The sequence below is a fragment of the Brienomyrus brachyistius genome, chromosome 15 (assembly GCF_023856365.1).
Source record: "Brienomyrus brachyistius isolate T26 chromosome 15, BBRACH_0.4, whole genome shotgun sequence".
NCBI classification, from domain to species: Eukaryota; Metazoa; Chordata; class Actinopteri; order Osteoglossiformes; family Mormyridae; genus Brienomyrus; species Brienomyrus brachyistius.
The window spans coordinates 13,221,586-13,236,766 of NC_064547.1; the positions used below are offsets into that span (position 1 = coordinate 13,221,586).

At 44.8% G+C, this 15,181-nt stretch overlaps 1 protein-coding gene across 2 annotated transcripts; it reads right to left on the reverse strand.

Annotated features, from left to right (window-relative positions):
* Positions 1-2,745: 2,745 nt before the first annotated feature.
* On the reverse strand, positions 2,746-14,773 carry LOC125709218 (ankyrin repeat and SAM domain-containing protein 6-like). 2 transcript variants are annotated; one of them, XM_048977463.1, is made up of 16 exons: positions 14,178-14,773; positions 13,206-13,726; positions 11,648-11,692; positions 10,772-10,976; positions 9,070-9,176; positions 8,834-8,982; positions 7,933-8,173; positions 7,674-7,723; positions 6,459-6,665; positions 6,039-6,207; positions 5,783-5,958; positions 5,093-5,279; positions 4,632-4,699; positions 4,275-4,391; positions 4,055-4,151; positions 2,746-3,344 (listed from the first exon to the last, which is right to left on the reverse strand). In XM_048977463.1, the coding sequence occupies exons 1-16, from the start codon at positions 14,501-14,503 to the stop codon at positions 3,295-3,297; spliced, it is 2,715 nt and encodes a 904-aa protein (XP_048833420.1). In that variant the 5' UTR covers positions 14,504-14,773; the 3' UTR covers positions 2,746-3,294. The 2 variants fall into 2 exon arrangements, with proteins under 2 accessions (XP_048833420.1, XP_048833419.1); XM_048977462.1 differs by having other exon boundaries at positions 7,903-8,173.
* Positions 14,774-15,181: the final 408 nt, after the last annotated feature.

Here is a 15,181-nt window from a genome sequence, read left to right on the forward strand (position 1 = left end):
GTAAAATACAGTATATTATGCACACGTAATGTGATGATATCCTACTGCTGTGTCGATAGCGTTTTATTCTCTCGAGGCACAGCAAACAAGCTGCAATTACAAAGAATTCTAGTTCCCTATACAGGACGTATGAAACACTGCATTGCCTTTGTGGAAGTTAAAAGTCATGAGTCTTTGACCAGTGACAGGTTCTGCTTCTATACTGATCGATACTGGAGTCATCGGGAAGCACATCCAGCATCTCCAGGAAAAGGGCACACCCTCTCTTATCCATACTTACAACAAAACACTTTCTCCGCTTTCGCTAGGTGGTTGCCTTCTCTGGAACCTTCCTTAGTTGTGTCGCTTAATTTCTATTTGCCAGTTACACACCATTCCGACATTCCTCACGTGTGAAGGTAACATTTCGAATTGTCACGACCCTGCACTTTTCAAATTAAATTAAGACAACCTCTTTCCACAAAAAACAAGCTAAAGTAAAACACACATTTCATATTACAAATCACAGCAAGAAAACATACTCATTAATAATAGGATGCATTTTTTTCAGTCTTCTTTAAAACCATTTGTACGCCACCCTCAAGTGAGGCCTATAACTTTATAATGTGCACATTCCCAAACCAGAACTCTGGTAACTTTTAAAGTGTATATTTACTTTTCATACGCGAATATCATTTCATTTATTCTTTACTCCCACACCTTCAAATTACTTGTCTGTGGTGTTCTTGGGATGCTGCTTTTATATAAACCTTGGGAAGTACCTAAGTGTTACTGCACCACCTAGTGAACAACAGTGGCATTAACGCTTACCGATCATCTGCAGAAATATTCAGTAGAAAGTTTTGTTAAATTTTATGGTATTACCCGCTCTAAATTTCTCCAAAAGATTTTATTGTAGCCTGAACTGAACTTCTCGTATACTTTCAGCATCCCCAGAACAAAAAAAAAAAGAGTAAAAGGACCCACCTTACTCGGTTCCTTATAAAATCGTAGTATGTCTCTAGGGTGATTGGTTTAATTTCGGTTGCCCCTCATGTATAGTTTCAGTTTTTGCGTTGGTGTGTCAGTTATTCTGTTTCGCTGGGAAGCAAGGTGTTCGCAATGATTTTGCCCCTTTAGATAATAAAGTTTCCCGTCTCCGTATAAGAAAATAGCACAACACATAAGGCCTGTAGTTTATAAGTGGGCAAAGTCTTCTTTTTAAGGTTTACGGCAAAGTCGTTCATTGCTATGTGAGTGAATTGTTTCACATTTGGATTGGAAGCGAAAACATTATTTCCCATCCTTCGTTAAGTGCGCTTGTACTGAAGGGAATCGCGGATGATCTGTTACTTTCTACGTCGCACCTGCTACGGGCTTTTTTACTCTGTTCCCGAGCATTCAGTTTTCAGGTAAGCCACTTTATTAGTCATTTTGCTGTCATTCCAAAGTTTCACCGTCTACCCGTAGTTTACAAGGAGGACGCATGCGCACTAGAGTGACGGGTTAAAATATCTTCAGCGCAATGTTGTTTGACAGATGCGCGTTGGTTGATATGAAAAATCTTAGTGAAAACGTTACTTGGTTACGTAATAATCCGCATTTTCCAGCTACTATGCGCGAACTACGCTAAGAATGTACTGGTTACTGGTTATGTCGCTGGTTGGAAAATATGTATTCTATAGCCTGTGTCTTTTTAGTGATCAGTCCTTGTGTCATTTATGTATTTGCATTATGGAATGTTTTACTATAAAAAGTAGGTCAATGAACGCGTTAACTTCACGTTTATATGATGTGTATGTTCAATTTCACCAATTGTCGGCCTACAGTCGTTCATTGGTATGTAAAGTGATTAATTAACTGCTAGTCTTTTGATCAGTCTCACGTATGACGTTTGATATGCTGGATCCTGAACGCTGATTACATATAATTTTATCTATAGCTTTTAAAGCTACTAAAGGAACTAGCAACCTCAATATCAAGAGTTTGGATCAGTTCACTATTGACGTGCTCTGGCAAACAGAAGAGCCGCAAGCTTTCAAGGAGCTCTGGTGTAATTGACTAAAATATTAAGCTGACTCAAACCTCTCCAGGCTCCAGAAGGCGAACTTGGGTAAATTATATGTGGTTTACAAAGAGGAAAAATGACAACTCCTATACGCAGGTTTTAAGCGGATGAAAAATAGGCAGAAAGATAAAACTTTTATTCTACTTTTGAGGTTTGGGATTTCGTAGAGGAAGGTCGAAGAGACCACGGTTCTCAGCAAATCCTCCGCAACAGACAGTAGGAGATCCGCTCCTGACTGTTTCTTCATTGCATCTTGACGGCATTAGTCATATTTTCCAGCCTTCCCGAGCTTATAAAAACACAGATAACTAAGTTACTGTCAGCTTGTTGAAATAATATGGTGCAGATCACGGGTCAAAAGGTATTACCACAACACACGGCTGGGTTTCAAAACCGCAAAATCACAACCGCATTTTGCATAACAATGTCTCAGCACGTTATTAAACAAGAAGTCTCTTCATGCCTATATACGTGAGCACCGCTATTTTACCGGTAAAAGCAGAAGCAGCAACTTTTCGACCTCTAACCGCTGGTTGGCGACGCTCATCAGTAAAAATGAATCTACGATTAACTGTTTTAAAACGATATTTCTGGAAAATAAACGTAGCCTATTAATAAACATTAAGCATACATGTTAAATTAACTGTTTTTCATAAACAATCTTTGAAAAGCAATATGCCAAGAAACTGTAGGCGTACAATTTTGCAGTATTTTTAATATTCTACACTTTTCATAATACACTGCTATTCATTATATAACACTTATTTCATTTAAATATAGCAAAATTGTATACCGGTGCTATTATCTCCAAATGAAGAGTAACTACAAATAGCAGAATATAGGAATAAACTTATTTGTCATGGCTTTATAATGTGTGTGTGTATATATATCTGCAGAAATTAATCAGATGAAATAAAAACGATATAACGGCTTTGTGATAATTCTTCTTTCAGAAAGTGTGCAGTTTGGCAACACCGGCCAGTGAGATTAAGGGGTTTCTTCAGTCAGCCTCACAGCCGCTCCTCCTTCCCCAGGACGGCACGGGGGCCGCGGTAAAGGTGTATGCGGCACATCGGTGATGCGCTCTTGTCTGCGGGTGGCGCATCTGGACTGCAGCGTCTTCAGGCATCGCCGCGCCGGTCGCCGATACTCCGTCGTTCAGGAGCAGCGCCTCCTTCCCGTCTCCAGGCGCTCAGTCTCCCGTTATTGGGGTTTTCCGACAGCTTTCCCTCGGAGACCGGCCTTTACTACCTCTTGTTTGTGGTGCGCACCTGCTGTCTCACCCAGCCGGCTGGAGCTGGAGAAAATACGCGTTTTTTTCTTTTTTTATAAAAAAGTTCTGTTTCCTGACTACAGTTTTTGGTAATGCTTTACTTAAAGCAGCCATTATACTGCATTATACATTCCTTCATAATGCATTATAAACATGGCTTTAACTTTATAAAAAGGCGTATCATCATAGTCATGTATTTTATGCATTATGAATGCTTTATGAAGCTGTCATCTATAATACACTATAAATAAAATAACTTCATAAAGCAGTACAAGGCATCCTTAATGCTTATACCAACCATTATAATGCATTATGAAAGTATTTATAGTGCATTATAGATGAGAGCGTCATAGAGTATTCAAAATGCATTGAAAACATGGCTACAATGTGTTAACCTTTTTTTCCAAATAAATACTTATAGCCATGTTTATAATACTCTATGAATGCATCACAATGAATTATAAGAAAAGTTATCGGGGTAACTTTTCGGAATTAAGGTGGGTCTGGGCTTTATGAATATGGGCTTAATACAAAGTGTTACCCAATTTTAATAATAACTTTAAGTAATTATATGGAAAAAGTACACCAAAACTATTAGGAACATCAATACGACAATAATAACAATAATAATAATAATAATAAACCTGACATAATAGGCATAACTAGGAATATAATTTTGACTGTCCCCTTTCCAGTATGATATCATTATCTTAAGGTTACATGATTTTACTCACAACGTGGGTATCCAGGAGGGCGCGGATTGCTAGCGCTGCTCCCAAATGAGGACTGGAAGTTGTGGATGGTTTCCTGTAGGATCTGCCTCTCTCTGCCCTGCAGAATTCACACAGAAAAACACCGGCCGGGATGTCCCTTGGTCAGAGCACCCCATCTTTAATTAACCCATGCATCTCCAGCCACCCGCTGAGGGGTGTTCAGGGGCCTGGTGGTCCACACCTTTCCGGCGTTCAGCTCCGAAATGGCAGCCAGGATCTGCTGCCGGGGCCCGTCCGTCTTAATCCCCAGCTCCTTTAAGTCCCCGTCGGTCAGTGTGAGGAACGCCTCCATATCCACCTGCAATGACACAACGTTCCCTTTGGTCCAGGAAGAAGGGAGGCCAGAGTCGGGATCCGCGGGCGAAAACCAGCACCATATTGCATGTAATAGCTTCTCACAGCTACATTCATTAATTCTCATAGGTGTCTGATACAAATCCAATAAAGAGAACAACAGCATCAGCAGCAGTAATATTTTGCGAGAAGTACAACAGTAAAGAGAGGCTAGATTTGTGGTAGGTAAAGCAGTCTGGCTGACCTCTTGTTCTTCAAAAATGGGCTGATATTTTTCCAGGGACAGTTTTTTCAGAATGCTTGACAGTTCATCTGCAAAATACAGTAATAACAATAATAATAATAGTGGTAAACGTTTTAGCCAAAAAGAGCATAAAAAGTATTAGCACTTGGAACAAACTACAGCACAAAATCGGGGCAGCTGTTTCTTGTGTGCTATCAGGCAGGAGGAACCATGCTGGGGAATGAGGTCCAGTATATCTTGCTCAAGCAGAAATTACAACGTGAATGTTCTAGCTCCTGTATCTCAAGAAGCATTGCGAGCATTGCGCCAACAACACAAAGGTCATGGCTTTTAATGCCAGGAAGCACACATAAATTGTAACCCTTCTCTGTAAGTTGCTTTGAATAAGCGCATAGGATAAATGAATTAAATGTAAATGAACAAGGATGCTATCACAGTGCCCCCTAGTGGTGTAGCCTTACCCTCATCGGTGATAGTGCCGCTGCTGGAACCGCCGCTGCTCTTAGACCGGGGATGTGAAGAGGTGGAGGACAAGGAATCCCCGGCTGGGAGCTTGGGGGTCGGGGAAGGGGAGGGGGTCAGGGTGGGGGAGGTGCTCTTTGAGGTAGAGGAGTTCCCAGACTGGGGCCTTTTCTTCAGGTCTATCTTCTGCAACATGAGAAAGAAAAAAAAACAGCATAGGATGAGGGATGGTCCAGAAACATGGGGGTGGGCACCACGGGGGTGGGCACCATGGGGGTGGGCACCACGGGGGTGGGCACCACATGCCTGAAATCGAAATGAAAAGATTACAGAATGTGCTGACAACAGATTTAACTAAAAAAAATAAAAAGGCAGTGCCAATGTTATTATAAAACTGTGAATCTTATTGGAGAACCACAACTCTTTAAAACAAACAAAAGAGTTGGCTTTGAACCTGGGTCAAAAAGAAATTTACTACCATCTGCCTTTTCCACATAACAATAATAAAAGCAAATAGTTATCGTAACCTCAACCCGCCGACCAAAGCCCAGAATGAGATCTGGTCTTCCATCAAGCCCAGGACCTCAGTGTTAATCCCACATTCTAACAGCAGTGTCTAAATCCCCTTTTATATCTAACAGGAGAGCGTGGGGAGCTAGGGATTAAGGAGCCCGTCTGGAGTGCTTTACCCTCCTAGTGTGAATGTCACTGGCCACCAGGCTGCGGGTGCTGTGAATGTCAGGGAGGCTGACGTCAGGCACGGGGGCGGCCGGCGTCTCCGTCGTGGGAGGCTTCTGGTCAAGCAATCCAGCGGCTTTCTTCCTTTGGGCTACGATCTGGGATAGGACATTGTCTGTGCTGCCTCCTAAGGGTGGAGAAAGGGAAATACAGCTTTACCTCTCAAACTGAAAATATCAGCCATATGAAGCGAGAGAGGGGCCTCACCGGAGCGGTTGTGGGGGTCGGCGCCATGCCGGCTTACACCTGCCACGCCGTTGGACCCCCCTGAGGAGTGGGGGGAGTAGCTGAAGTTTCCCGAGTTTGAGGGAGATGCGGGGCCCTTTGTGATGCTGGGGAACTTGATGGACCTCGTCACTGCGCGGCTGACGGACGTCTACGGCACCAAGGGGAAGCAGACAGTCACATGGGGTGCTGATCTGAAGCTCTAGAAAAAGCAATTCCTTTTTATGTGCCCCCCAACACCGTTTTCCTTAGATACATACTTTTACATACTTCCTTTCATCTAAATAAATTAAATAGAGAACTTACGAGTAAAATTCCTTGGAAACACTCATACAACATCCAGAGTTTTGAACCTATGACGTTCTGGTGTTAAGGAGCTGCCCTACTCCGCCCTGCACTCACGATGTCGGAGCTGCCGCTGCTGTTGAAGTTGCCCTTGCTGGGCCTCTGCGGCATGGGAAGCCGTCCCCCCGACTCTGCTTTGCCTTCCTTGGGGGCACGGGAGCGGTCTGAGTTCCACGGCTCGAAGCTAGATGGCGGCAGGAAGGGCGGGATCACGGCCTTCAGCTTGTCATTGGGGAGCCTCGTCAATGGGGCACCGTTTCGGAGCTGCAGTGTGGAGAGACAGTGAATGTAAGGAGAAATAAGTGAGGAAACAAAGCAGGGATGCTTCAGAAATCAATGGATCATGGTTATCTGTCCAACAGATATTTCATGTTTAGTAATGGCCAGGGTGGCATGGTGGTGCAGTGGTTAGCACTGTTGCCTCACACCTCTGGGACCCGGGTTCGAGTCTCCGCCTGGGTCACATGTGTGTGGAGTTTGCATGTTCTCCCCATGTCGTCGTGGGGTTTCTTACGGATACTCCGGTTTCCCCCCACAGTCCAAAAACATGCTGAGGCTAATTGGACTTGCTAGATTGCCCGTAGGAGTGACTGGTGTGTGAGTGAATGGTGTGTGAGTGTGCCCTGCGATGGGCTGGCCCCCCATCCTGGGTTGTTCCCTGCCTCGTGCCCATTGCTTCTGGGATAGGATCCAGATGTCCCGCGACTCAGTAGGATTCATTTTCATGAACCATTTGCTATATTTTTTGACTCCACTAGATAATGCTCTCTGCTCAAAAATGACTCAAAGCCAAACAAGAGCGCCATGTAGTGGAGACAAAAAATACAGCAAATGGTTCATGACGCTTCGTTTAGCCATCAATATTTATTTTACATCTTATTTATGATAAAGTGACAAACAGTTGAGAAATCAGGGTGAGACAGTCCCAGGAGAAACTGGGGGTTAAGGAACTTGCTCAAGGGCTCAACAGTCTGGAAACACTGGGATTTCAACCAGTGACCTTCCTATCACAGGCCCAGTGCACTAATCCACTAAGGCACACACAGCTATTGCTTTATAAATGATATTTTTCTAACTTGCCCTGGAACTTCATCTCCAATCTAGGCTAGCAACCATGCAAACCGACTCGTTCCAATAGCCAAGCCCCTTATTTTTTTCTTGCAAACTCTCAGACGTAAAATATCAACACTTCAATTGAGATGGGGCCTCATACTGTCGGATCAGTCAAGGACTGAAAACATCACCCAGTTCCACTGAAAGCTACACCCATACCATGGTGGTTATGAGAGAGTCCTCCTTCTCTGTGCTGTTTCTGCCAAGCCCTAAAAAAAAAAAAACTAAATTAAGGAACGAAGGCAAAATTAAATAACAGCATAATTCAACGTTCTGGCATCATTCAGCTCAAGAATCTTCAAATTTAATTATGTCTAATCCGGCCAAGTTAACATTGTGAAGTTTTGGTTTTAGATGAATTATGTGGCGCTTGTGGAGATCTCCGTGCCTGTGAAGACCATGCTGTCCCTCTGCTCACCGCTGTCCTTGCTCTTGGAGGTCCATGCCGTACTGAGGTCGATGCTCCCCAGGCTGGGGGGTCGCGTCCCTGGTCCGCATGGGCCGCTGCTCCGCCGGTCCGCCCTCATGGTCGACTCCAAGCTATCTGGGCTCTCTGTGCCGCCTGGGAATGGGGCCAGTCGATTGGTGGACAGACCGTGCCGCAAGGTCCTGGTCAGCTTCAACCTCCGGAAGCGGTTGGACATGCGGCTCCACCAGGACTGTGGGCGATAGAACGGGCAGAAGTGAGAAAATATTGCCAGGGAACCGGAGAGGTCACTGCTGAACACCCGGAGATGACAGAACATAGAACAAAACTGCCATTGGTGGCTTGGCACTGCTTGATAAAAATGTTTTCTGATACTTCAAAGATGTGAGTATCAGGTAATAATTAATCTACGTATCTATACAGCATGTGCTTTTATAACTGAGAAAGCAGGGTTAGCTAGTGATGGGCAAATGAAGCTTCATGAACCATTTGCTGTCTAGTGGGGTCAAAAAATACAGCAAATGGTTTGTGAAACATTATTTGCCCATCACTAGGGTTAACCAGTGTTCCTGTAGCAATTGGGCATCTGGGCCGTCCTCAAGGGCCAAACAGTGACATCACTCTGCTGATCATGTGATTAGTCCTAACCTACAGCGCCACACCAACCTTGTGTTCACTGGTTTAATGGCCATAGTCAGGTTTGGTAAATGGTTTTTGTCAAATGAATAGTTAATTGTGGAACTGCCAGTCCTGAATCGTGATAGTAACTATTATATACGAGCATAATAGGGCTTGCTGTGTTTGTTTTGCCTGTGGTCTCACATGCTTAATACATGGACTATTGAAGCAGGCGTTGATTTTAACAGCCATAGCATATGCTGTTGCACGGCACCTTTAACCCCCCCTTGTCGTCGGGTGGGAATGGCACGTTGAGGCTCTGCCGGCTGCGGCATCGCGCAATGGACGACCTCGTCTTCTGCCGGCCCTTGTCTTTGTCCACCTGCATGCAGACAGAGGCCAACAGTCTCACCAGCTCCGTATCTGAAGGAAGAAAGCAGAGGGGGATTAAAGGACCATCGAGCAGCAGGATGACAAGCCAGAAACATCATCACACCCGTAGTAACATACCTGGGTCATTCAGCAGCATGACGAGATCAAAAGCAGTGTATCCGTTTTTGGCTCGAAGATTGACGTCTGCTCCCTGGTTCAGGAGATACTTCACAACATCTTTGTTCCTAGAGTAATGATAGAAACCAAAAATCCATAAATAACACAATACAATACTGCCATAATAACACATGCTAAATAAATAAATCCAGGGTCTAAAATCAAAGTGGATACAAGCTACAAGGGTCTTTAATATTAAATAGGCCAGTGTTTAGAAAAACAATGAGTGACAATGGCTATCCAGCTATTATTTTTGCAATTTTTATTACTTGAGGATGAACAGTCTGGCGGATACCAGAGGCTGTATCACCCTCTGCTGGTAATTCGTTGCAACTAACTACTGAGACCATGGATTATGATAAATTCAGTGTGAAAACAAATGTATCACTCCAAGTATTTCTAAAATGCTACAAAATTTCAACACGTTATCCATCCATCCATCCATTTTCCAAACCGCTTATCCTACTGGGTCGCGGGGGGTCCGGAGCCTATCCTGGAAGCAATGGGCATGAGGCAGGGAATAACCCAGGATGGGGGGGCAGCCCATCGCAGGGCACACTCACACACCATTCACACACACAGGCACACCTATGGGCAATTTATCAAGTCCAATCAGCCTCAGCATGTTTTTGGACTGTGGGGGGAAACCGGAGTACCCAGAGGAAACCCCACGACGACATGGGGAGAACATGCAAACTCCACACATATGTGACCCAGGTGGAGACTCGAACCTGGGTCCCAGAGGTGTGAGACAACAGTGCTAACCACTGCATCACCATGCCGCCCCACACAGTTACTTTATTCACTGAGTAATTATTATTAGTACTCTAGGCCTTGGGGAGGTATGTATGCATTTGAAAGTTCAAAGCCATGTCAGCATCTCATGGCAAAAACTAGGTATAGTGGATATCAATTCATATAACCAGACAAAACTGGAAGCAGATAAAATATGACGCACACACACACACACACACACACTATGCATATACTGTATATGTAAATATCATCTCTAGTAAAACTGAAGAAATAAAAAAAATTATTAAAAAACACAAATATGTTTGTGATAAAAATTCTAAAACCTTCCTTAGTGAACATAATGAACGACTGGCAATGTAGTCTAGCCTAGAGTCCTGTATGGACCCGAAATTAAAGCATTAAAACTGCATAGCTTATATACCATGGGGAAATGCTATGACTTATGCAAAACACCAATGCTTCTTACACAAGAGATGATAAGCTAATGTTTGCACTATTATTTACAGACAGGTAGTAGGCTATAAGCTATAGTAAGTCTCGTGAAATTCAAGCCAAAACACCAGCACATATAGAATATAACTGACATATTTTCGTGACTTGGCAAGATGTCTTATACTGTGAAATGCTGCATTTAAAAGATTAACATTAGCCAGCCTAGTTACATAGCTTAGCACGGCACAGCAACCTGTTAGCACCGCATGATAATGATTACAATAAGCCATTTGGCCTTCTAGTCGCTGTGAACTTCACACTGGAACAGTTGCACTTTCAAATGATTTACCAGAAGCTGTTGTGCCCCCTGCTGGTGATTCATTGGACTACCTAACAAGGACATGGATAATGACAAATGTAATGTGACAAGCATCACCAGAAGGGTAACCGTGTCACAGCAGCTGTGCAGACCCACCCATGATAGGTGGCCTGCATGAGGGCAGTCCAGCCGTGGACGCTGTCCTGCTTGTTCATGTCGGCGCTCCTCTCCACCAGCAGCTGCACCACCTCCAGCTGCCCACTGACCGCCGCGATCATCAGCGGGGAGGCGCCATCCGCGTTGGCAGAGTTCACCTGGGCCAGGTCCTCTTCCAAGATCTCCCTCACCAGCTGGGAGTTCCCTATCTCGCACGGACAGCGGGGAACAGAGACTGGAATGTTCCAGGCTCTGAAATGCCGCCTATGGTACTTTTCAGAAAGGTCTTTAACTCAAACAGGCGCAGAAGGCGGCCATATAACTAGATTTGAACAAAATTGTCTCCTAAGCAACAAAGTAACATTTTTTTAAACAACTGATCGCCAGTACAAAATTTCTCCTTCCCTCCAACAATTGGAATTTGGGAGAATTTCAGAACTGGAAAGGTATAAGAGGCGGAGGTGAAAAGTTCAGGTCAAGAAAGTACAAATCCAGACCAAGATTTTGTTTCAACCACCCAGCTGAGTACTCAGTGACTGTGACTGTATATGCTCAAGGGGTTGGTTGAGATAAAATCTTGTACGGGATTCATACTTTCTGGACCTGAACTTCTGACAGATGGGAATTCAGAAAGGACCGGTATCTGGCACCCAGTTGCAAATCCAGACAACTTATTAGTCACATTTCCTCTGTGACAAACATACACGCTGAGGGGGTGAATGCAGGAAACATCACACAGGAATGTATCTCAATTTACCCACTGTCCATGTCTGAGTACCAAAAGCAAACGACTGACAGAGGGGCATCCCCCAATGCACACAAGATACAAGGATTAATAGAATAAAATGTTCTTTGAGCAACATGCAGCTGACTCACCTAATTTTAAGGCGCTGAAGACATCTGGCCTCTTCTTCTCATCAGCTTTAACGGTTAAAAAAAATCAGACATGGATAAAGTGAGATGGATAAAGCCTTCAAAGGTTAAAGCTTTAATGAATCCTAGTTGATCCAGGTTCTGGGGAAAACCCCTGACAGCCATTTCTAGATAACTGTTCATCAAAAACTAAGCCAAGGCAGAGCCGAGCAGTGTGTAGCTCAGTTGGTTAGGATGTCGCGCCTCTAATGGGAAGGTTGCTGGTTCAAATCCCAGCACTGGTGGATTGATTTCACTGCTGGGCCCTTGAGCAAGATCTGAACCCCAAGTGCACCGGGGACTGTTTGGCCCATTGACGGGTGTAGAATGACCACTTACATGACCATTGAGTTAAACCATTAATGCTGTGTTCTGCAGTTTCAATATATTTTAAGCACTTACAGCATGAACATATGAGCATTAAGATTATTGATTTCCCAAAAATTTACGTTCCTTTGGATAAAACTGTCTGCTTAAGGTAATGTATAAACATGCGATACAGACTTTATAATCATAATAGCATATGGTAGTTCATACTGTACTTAACAGGAAAAAACAGCAGGACAGCTGGACTCATCATTAATGGTTTAACTGAAAGGTAATGGTGTGCTGTCATTCCACACCTACAAATGCGTCGGATGGCAAATCAAAGCATGAAGACCAGTGGTGCTACAGTGTTAGCCACACCCCCTTAAAGGGACAGGGGAGGGCGTTAAGTTCATTACTTCCCATCATGCATTTACAGCACTGGAGGAAACGAATCAGTAACGGCTATTAGTGGGGTGAGACTTTTCACACCAGCACAAGTAAGGACTTCAAAGAGGCTGGCAGGATCATCTGATCCTATAATTAATCTGCTTGTATCCTTCTCTGTTGTGCTATTGTACAAAGTTTCATAAATCGTTATCAAGTCAATCTCCTGATAACTGGAGGTAGAGGCTAGTACAGGGGTAGGGAAGCTGATCCATGGAGAGCCGGTGTGGGTTTTTGGGATGGCCTCTCAATCAGCCAATAACAGTGGATTCCAAGGACTGGAGTTGAGAATCGCTGCTTTATTATTGGCTGACAGAGGTCATCCCAAAAACCCGCATCCACACCGGCTCTCCATGGATCAGGTTCCCGACCCCTGGGCTAGTATGTAAATCAGGCTATTTTTTTATTTTATTTTTTTACAGAAAACTACAGTGACAGTAAGGACATTGCTAATCTGTATGATTTAATACTAAGCTGAACCATACTGCCTGGCCTGTTGTAGCTGTGTTTAATCCCTGTAAGAGCAAATTTAAAGTTCAATAAAAAAAACCCGACAGTACCTCAGGTCTACCTGACTCACCAGTTTCATTAATCATGAACAATGTGTCATGTCTGGTGTTAAGGATCGTAAAACCATCTGACTTAAACATGTCGTCGTTTAGGTAATAACTGCGGGAGGGTTAAATGCTTCCCGGTGATAGTGTGAGGTTTATTCTCGCTTGACCGAAAGCCCTGAAGGCGGAGCACAATGGCCAGGTTGAGCGGGTACCTGACTGCGGCCGCACGGTGGTGACCAAGTCCAGGTAGCTCTTCACGTCCTTCTGCTGCAGCTGGAGGGCGATTTCGAAGGCAGTTTTGGACAGCACGTTGAGGTGGTCTGGATCTGCGCCACGCTCCACGAGCTGTTGGGCTACTCCCACCTTCCCGCTGAGCACAGCCAGCATAAGGGAGCTCCAGCCTGTGGTCCTCAGGTTCACGTTGGCATCGGCGCCCCACTCCAACAGCAGCCGCACGGTGGACTCGAACCCGTGCTGGGCCGCCACCATCAGTGCCGTGATGTCCAGAGGCTCCCGCCCGCTGACGTCGTTGTTATTGTTGTTACCGTTGCCCTCGGGCATTACCAGGTGGTCATAGTCATCAACGAAGGCCCCGCTCTCCATCAACAGTTTGACCATGTTGGTATGGCCCCCCCTGGCGGCCATTGTCAGCAGGCTGGCCCCCATCCTGTTCTTACTGTTGATCTCCGCTCCGTTTTCCAGCAGGATGTGGGCAACGTTTAAATGTCCAAATCTGGAGACAGAAAAATTGATAAGCAGTAAATTGTCATGCTCAGTCTTAAAATAATACCACAATGTTAAAAACACGCGATCGGAACTGCATCAGTGATCGGTAAATTTGTCCATGCAAATGTAAAGACACAAAAGCCGTCATGAAATATAAGAACCACTCGCACCAGAAGTTTCCAAAGACTCTGAGATACATCAGCTGTAAATTATTTTCCTTAAAAAAAATAAACTCACACCGACATGATCAACAGTCTGTCATCCGTTTACCCACATCTTTCGTCAGGCTCAAAAAGTTTACACCTAGTGAAGTTGGACAGTACTTCGTAATTATTACAATGGCATAAATGGCAAGTAACAAATTATAAAAACACATTTAAAAGTGGTTCAAGAAAGAGCTAGCAGACGCACGTCTACGTGCACTTATTTGCGCTGTCAGCAAAGCAGCGGCTCCACACCTCGCAGCCTGCATGAGCGGCGTCCACCCGTAGTGATTGCGGCTATCCACCGAGGCGCCCTTCCGCAGCAAAAAGCGGACCAGCACCTCATGTCCGCTGGCCGCGGCAAACTGCAGCGCCGTGTTTCCCTCCTCGTCCGTGCAATCCACGGGCACCGGCAGCGCCAGGGATCGGGAGGCGCCAGGGTCACACTCGGAGCCCGCATCCGTCCGCAGCCGGCCGGATTCGCCAGCCCCGGGCTCCAGGATCTTCCGAGCCGCCTCATAGTCGCCTTCATCGCAGGCACGGAAGAGCAGCAGCGAGCTGGCCGGCACGCCGTAACTCATCGCCGTGCGATCTCAAGGCTCGGCCGCGCTCCTCTCTATCCAGCGGTTTCCATCGTCCCATGATCGAGGCATTGCTTTCTAAAACTTCAGTAAGTTTCTAGATCACCCCAATATAACGCAATATACGTCACCTACCACACATCTCCGACAGACATATAAAGTCGATCAATAAATGTCGTGTATTTATTTTTATTCTACTATCCAAGAAAATAAATCCCAACCGGCGTACATAGCTAAATATCCAAGCATCTCCGAAATCTGCTCCAAGTGCAGGCGCATGCGTGACACGGGAGACGCAGGAAGACCCCGCTGCAGACCACCTCCTTTCTACCGTAAAATTGGACAAAAAGGAGAAGAAAAAATTTCGCACAGCTGACCGCAAGCACTGGATACATCTACAAATCCGATACCGTTTATGTTATATATCTGCGCAAACAGAAATATATAATTATCCTGGACCGAAGATGTATCTTATAAGAATGTAGAATAAGAATGGTCACTCTTAAGTACTCTTTTGCAACAAATAACCACGGTGGTCAGTGGGTAGCTTCGTGATGTCAAAATATCTATATTATAGAACTTGAGTTATGATTTAAAAGTTTTTGCGTCTGCCGATTCTCTCACCTCTGCTGCTTGTTGTACTGTGCTGGGCAGCCAACTGCAAATCACAATGACCAC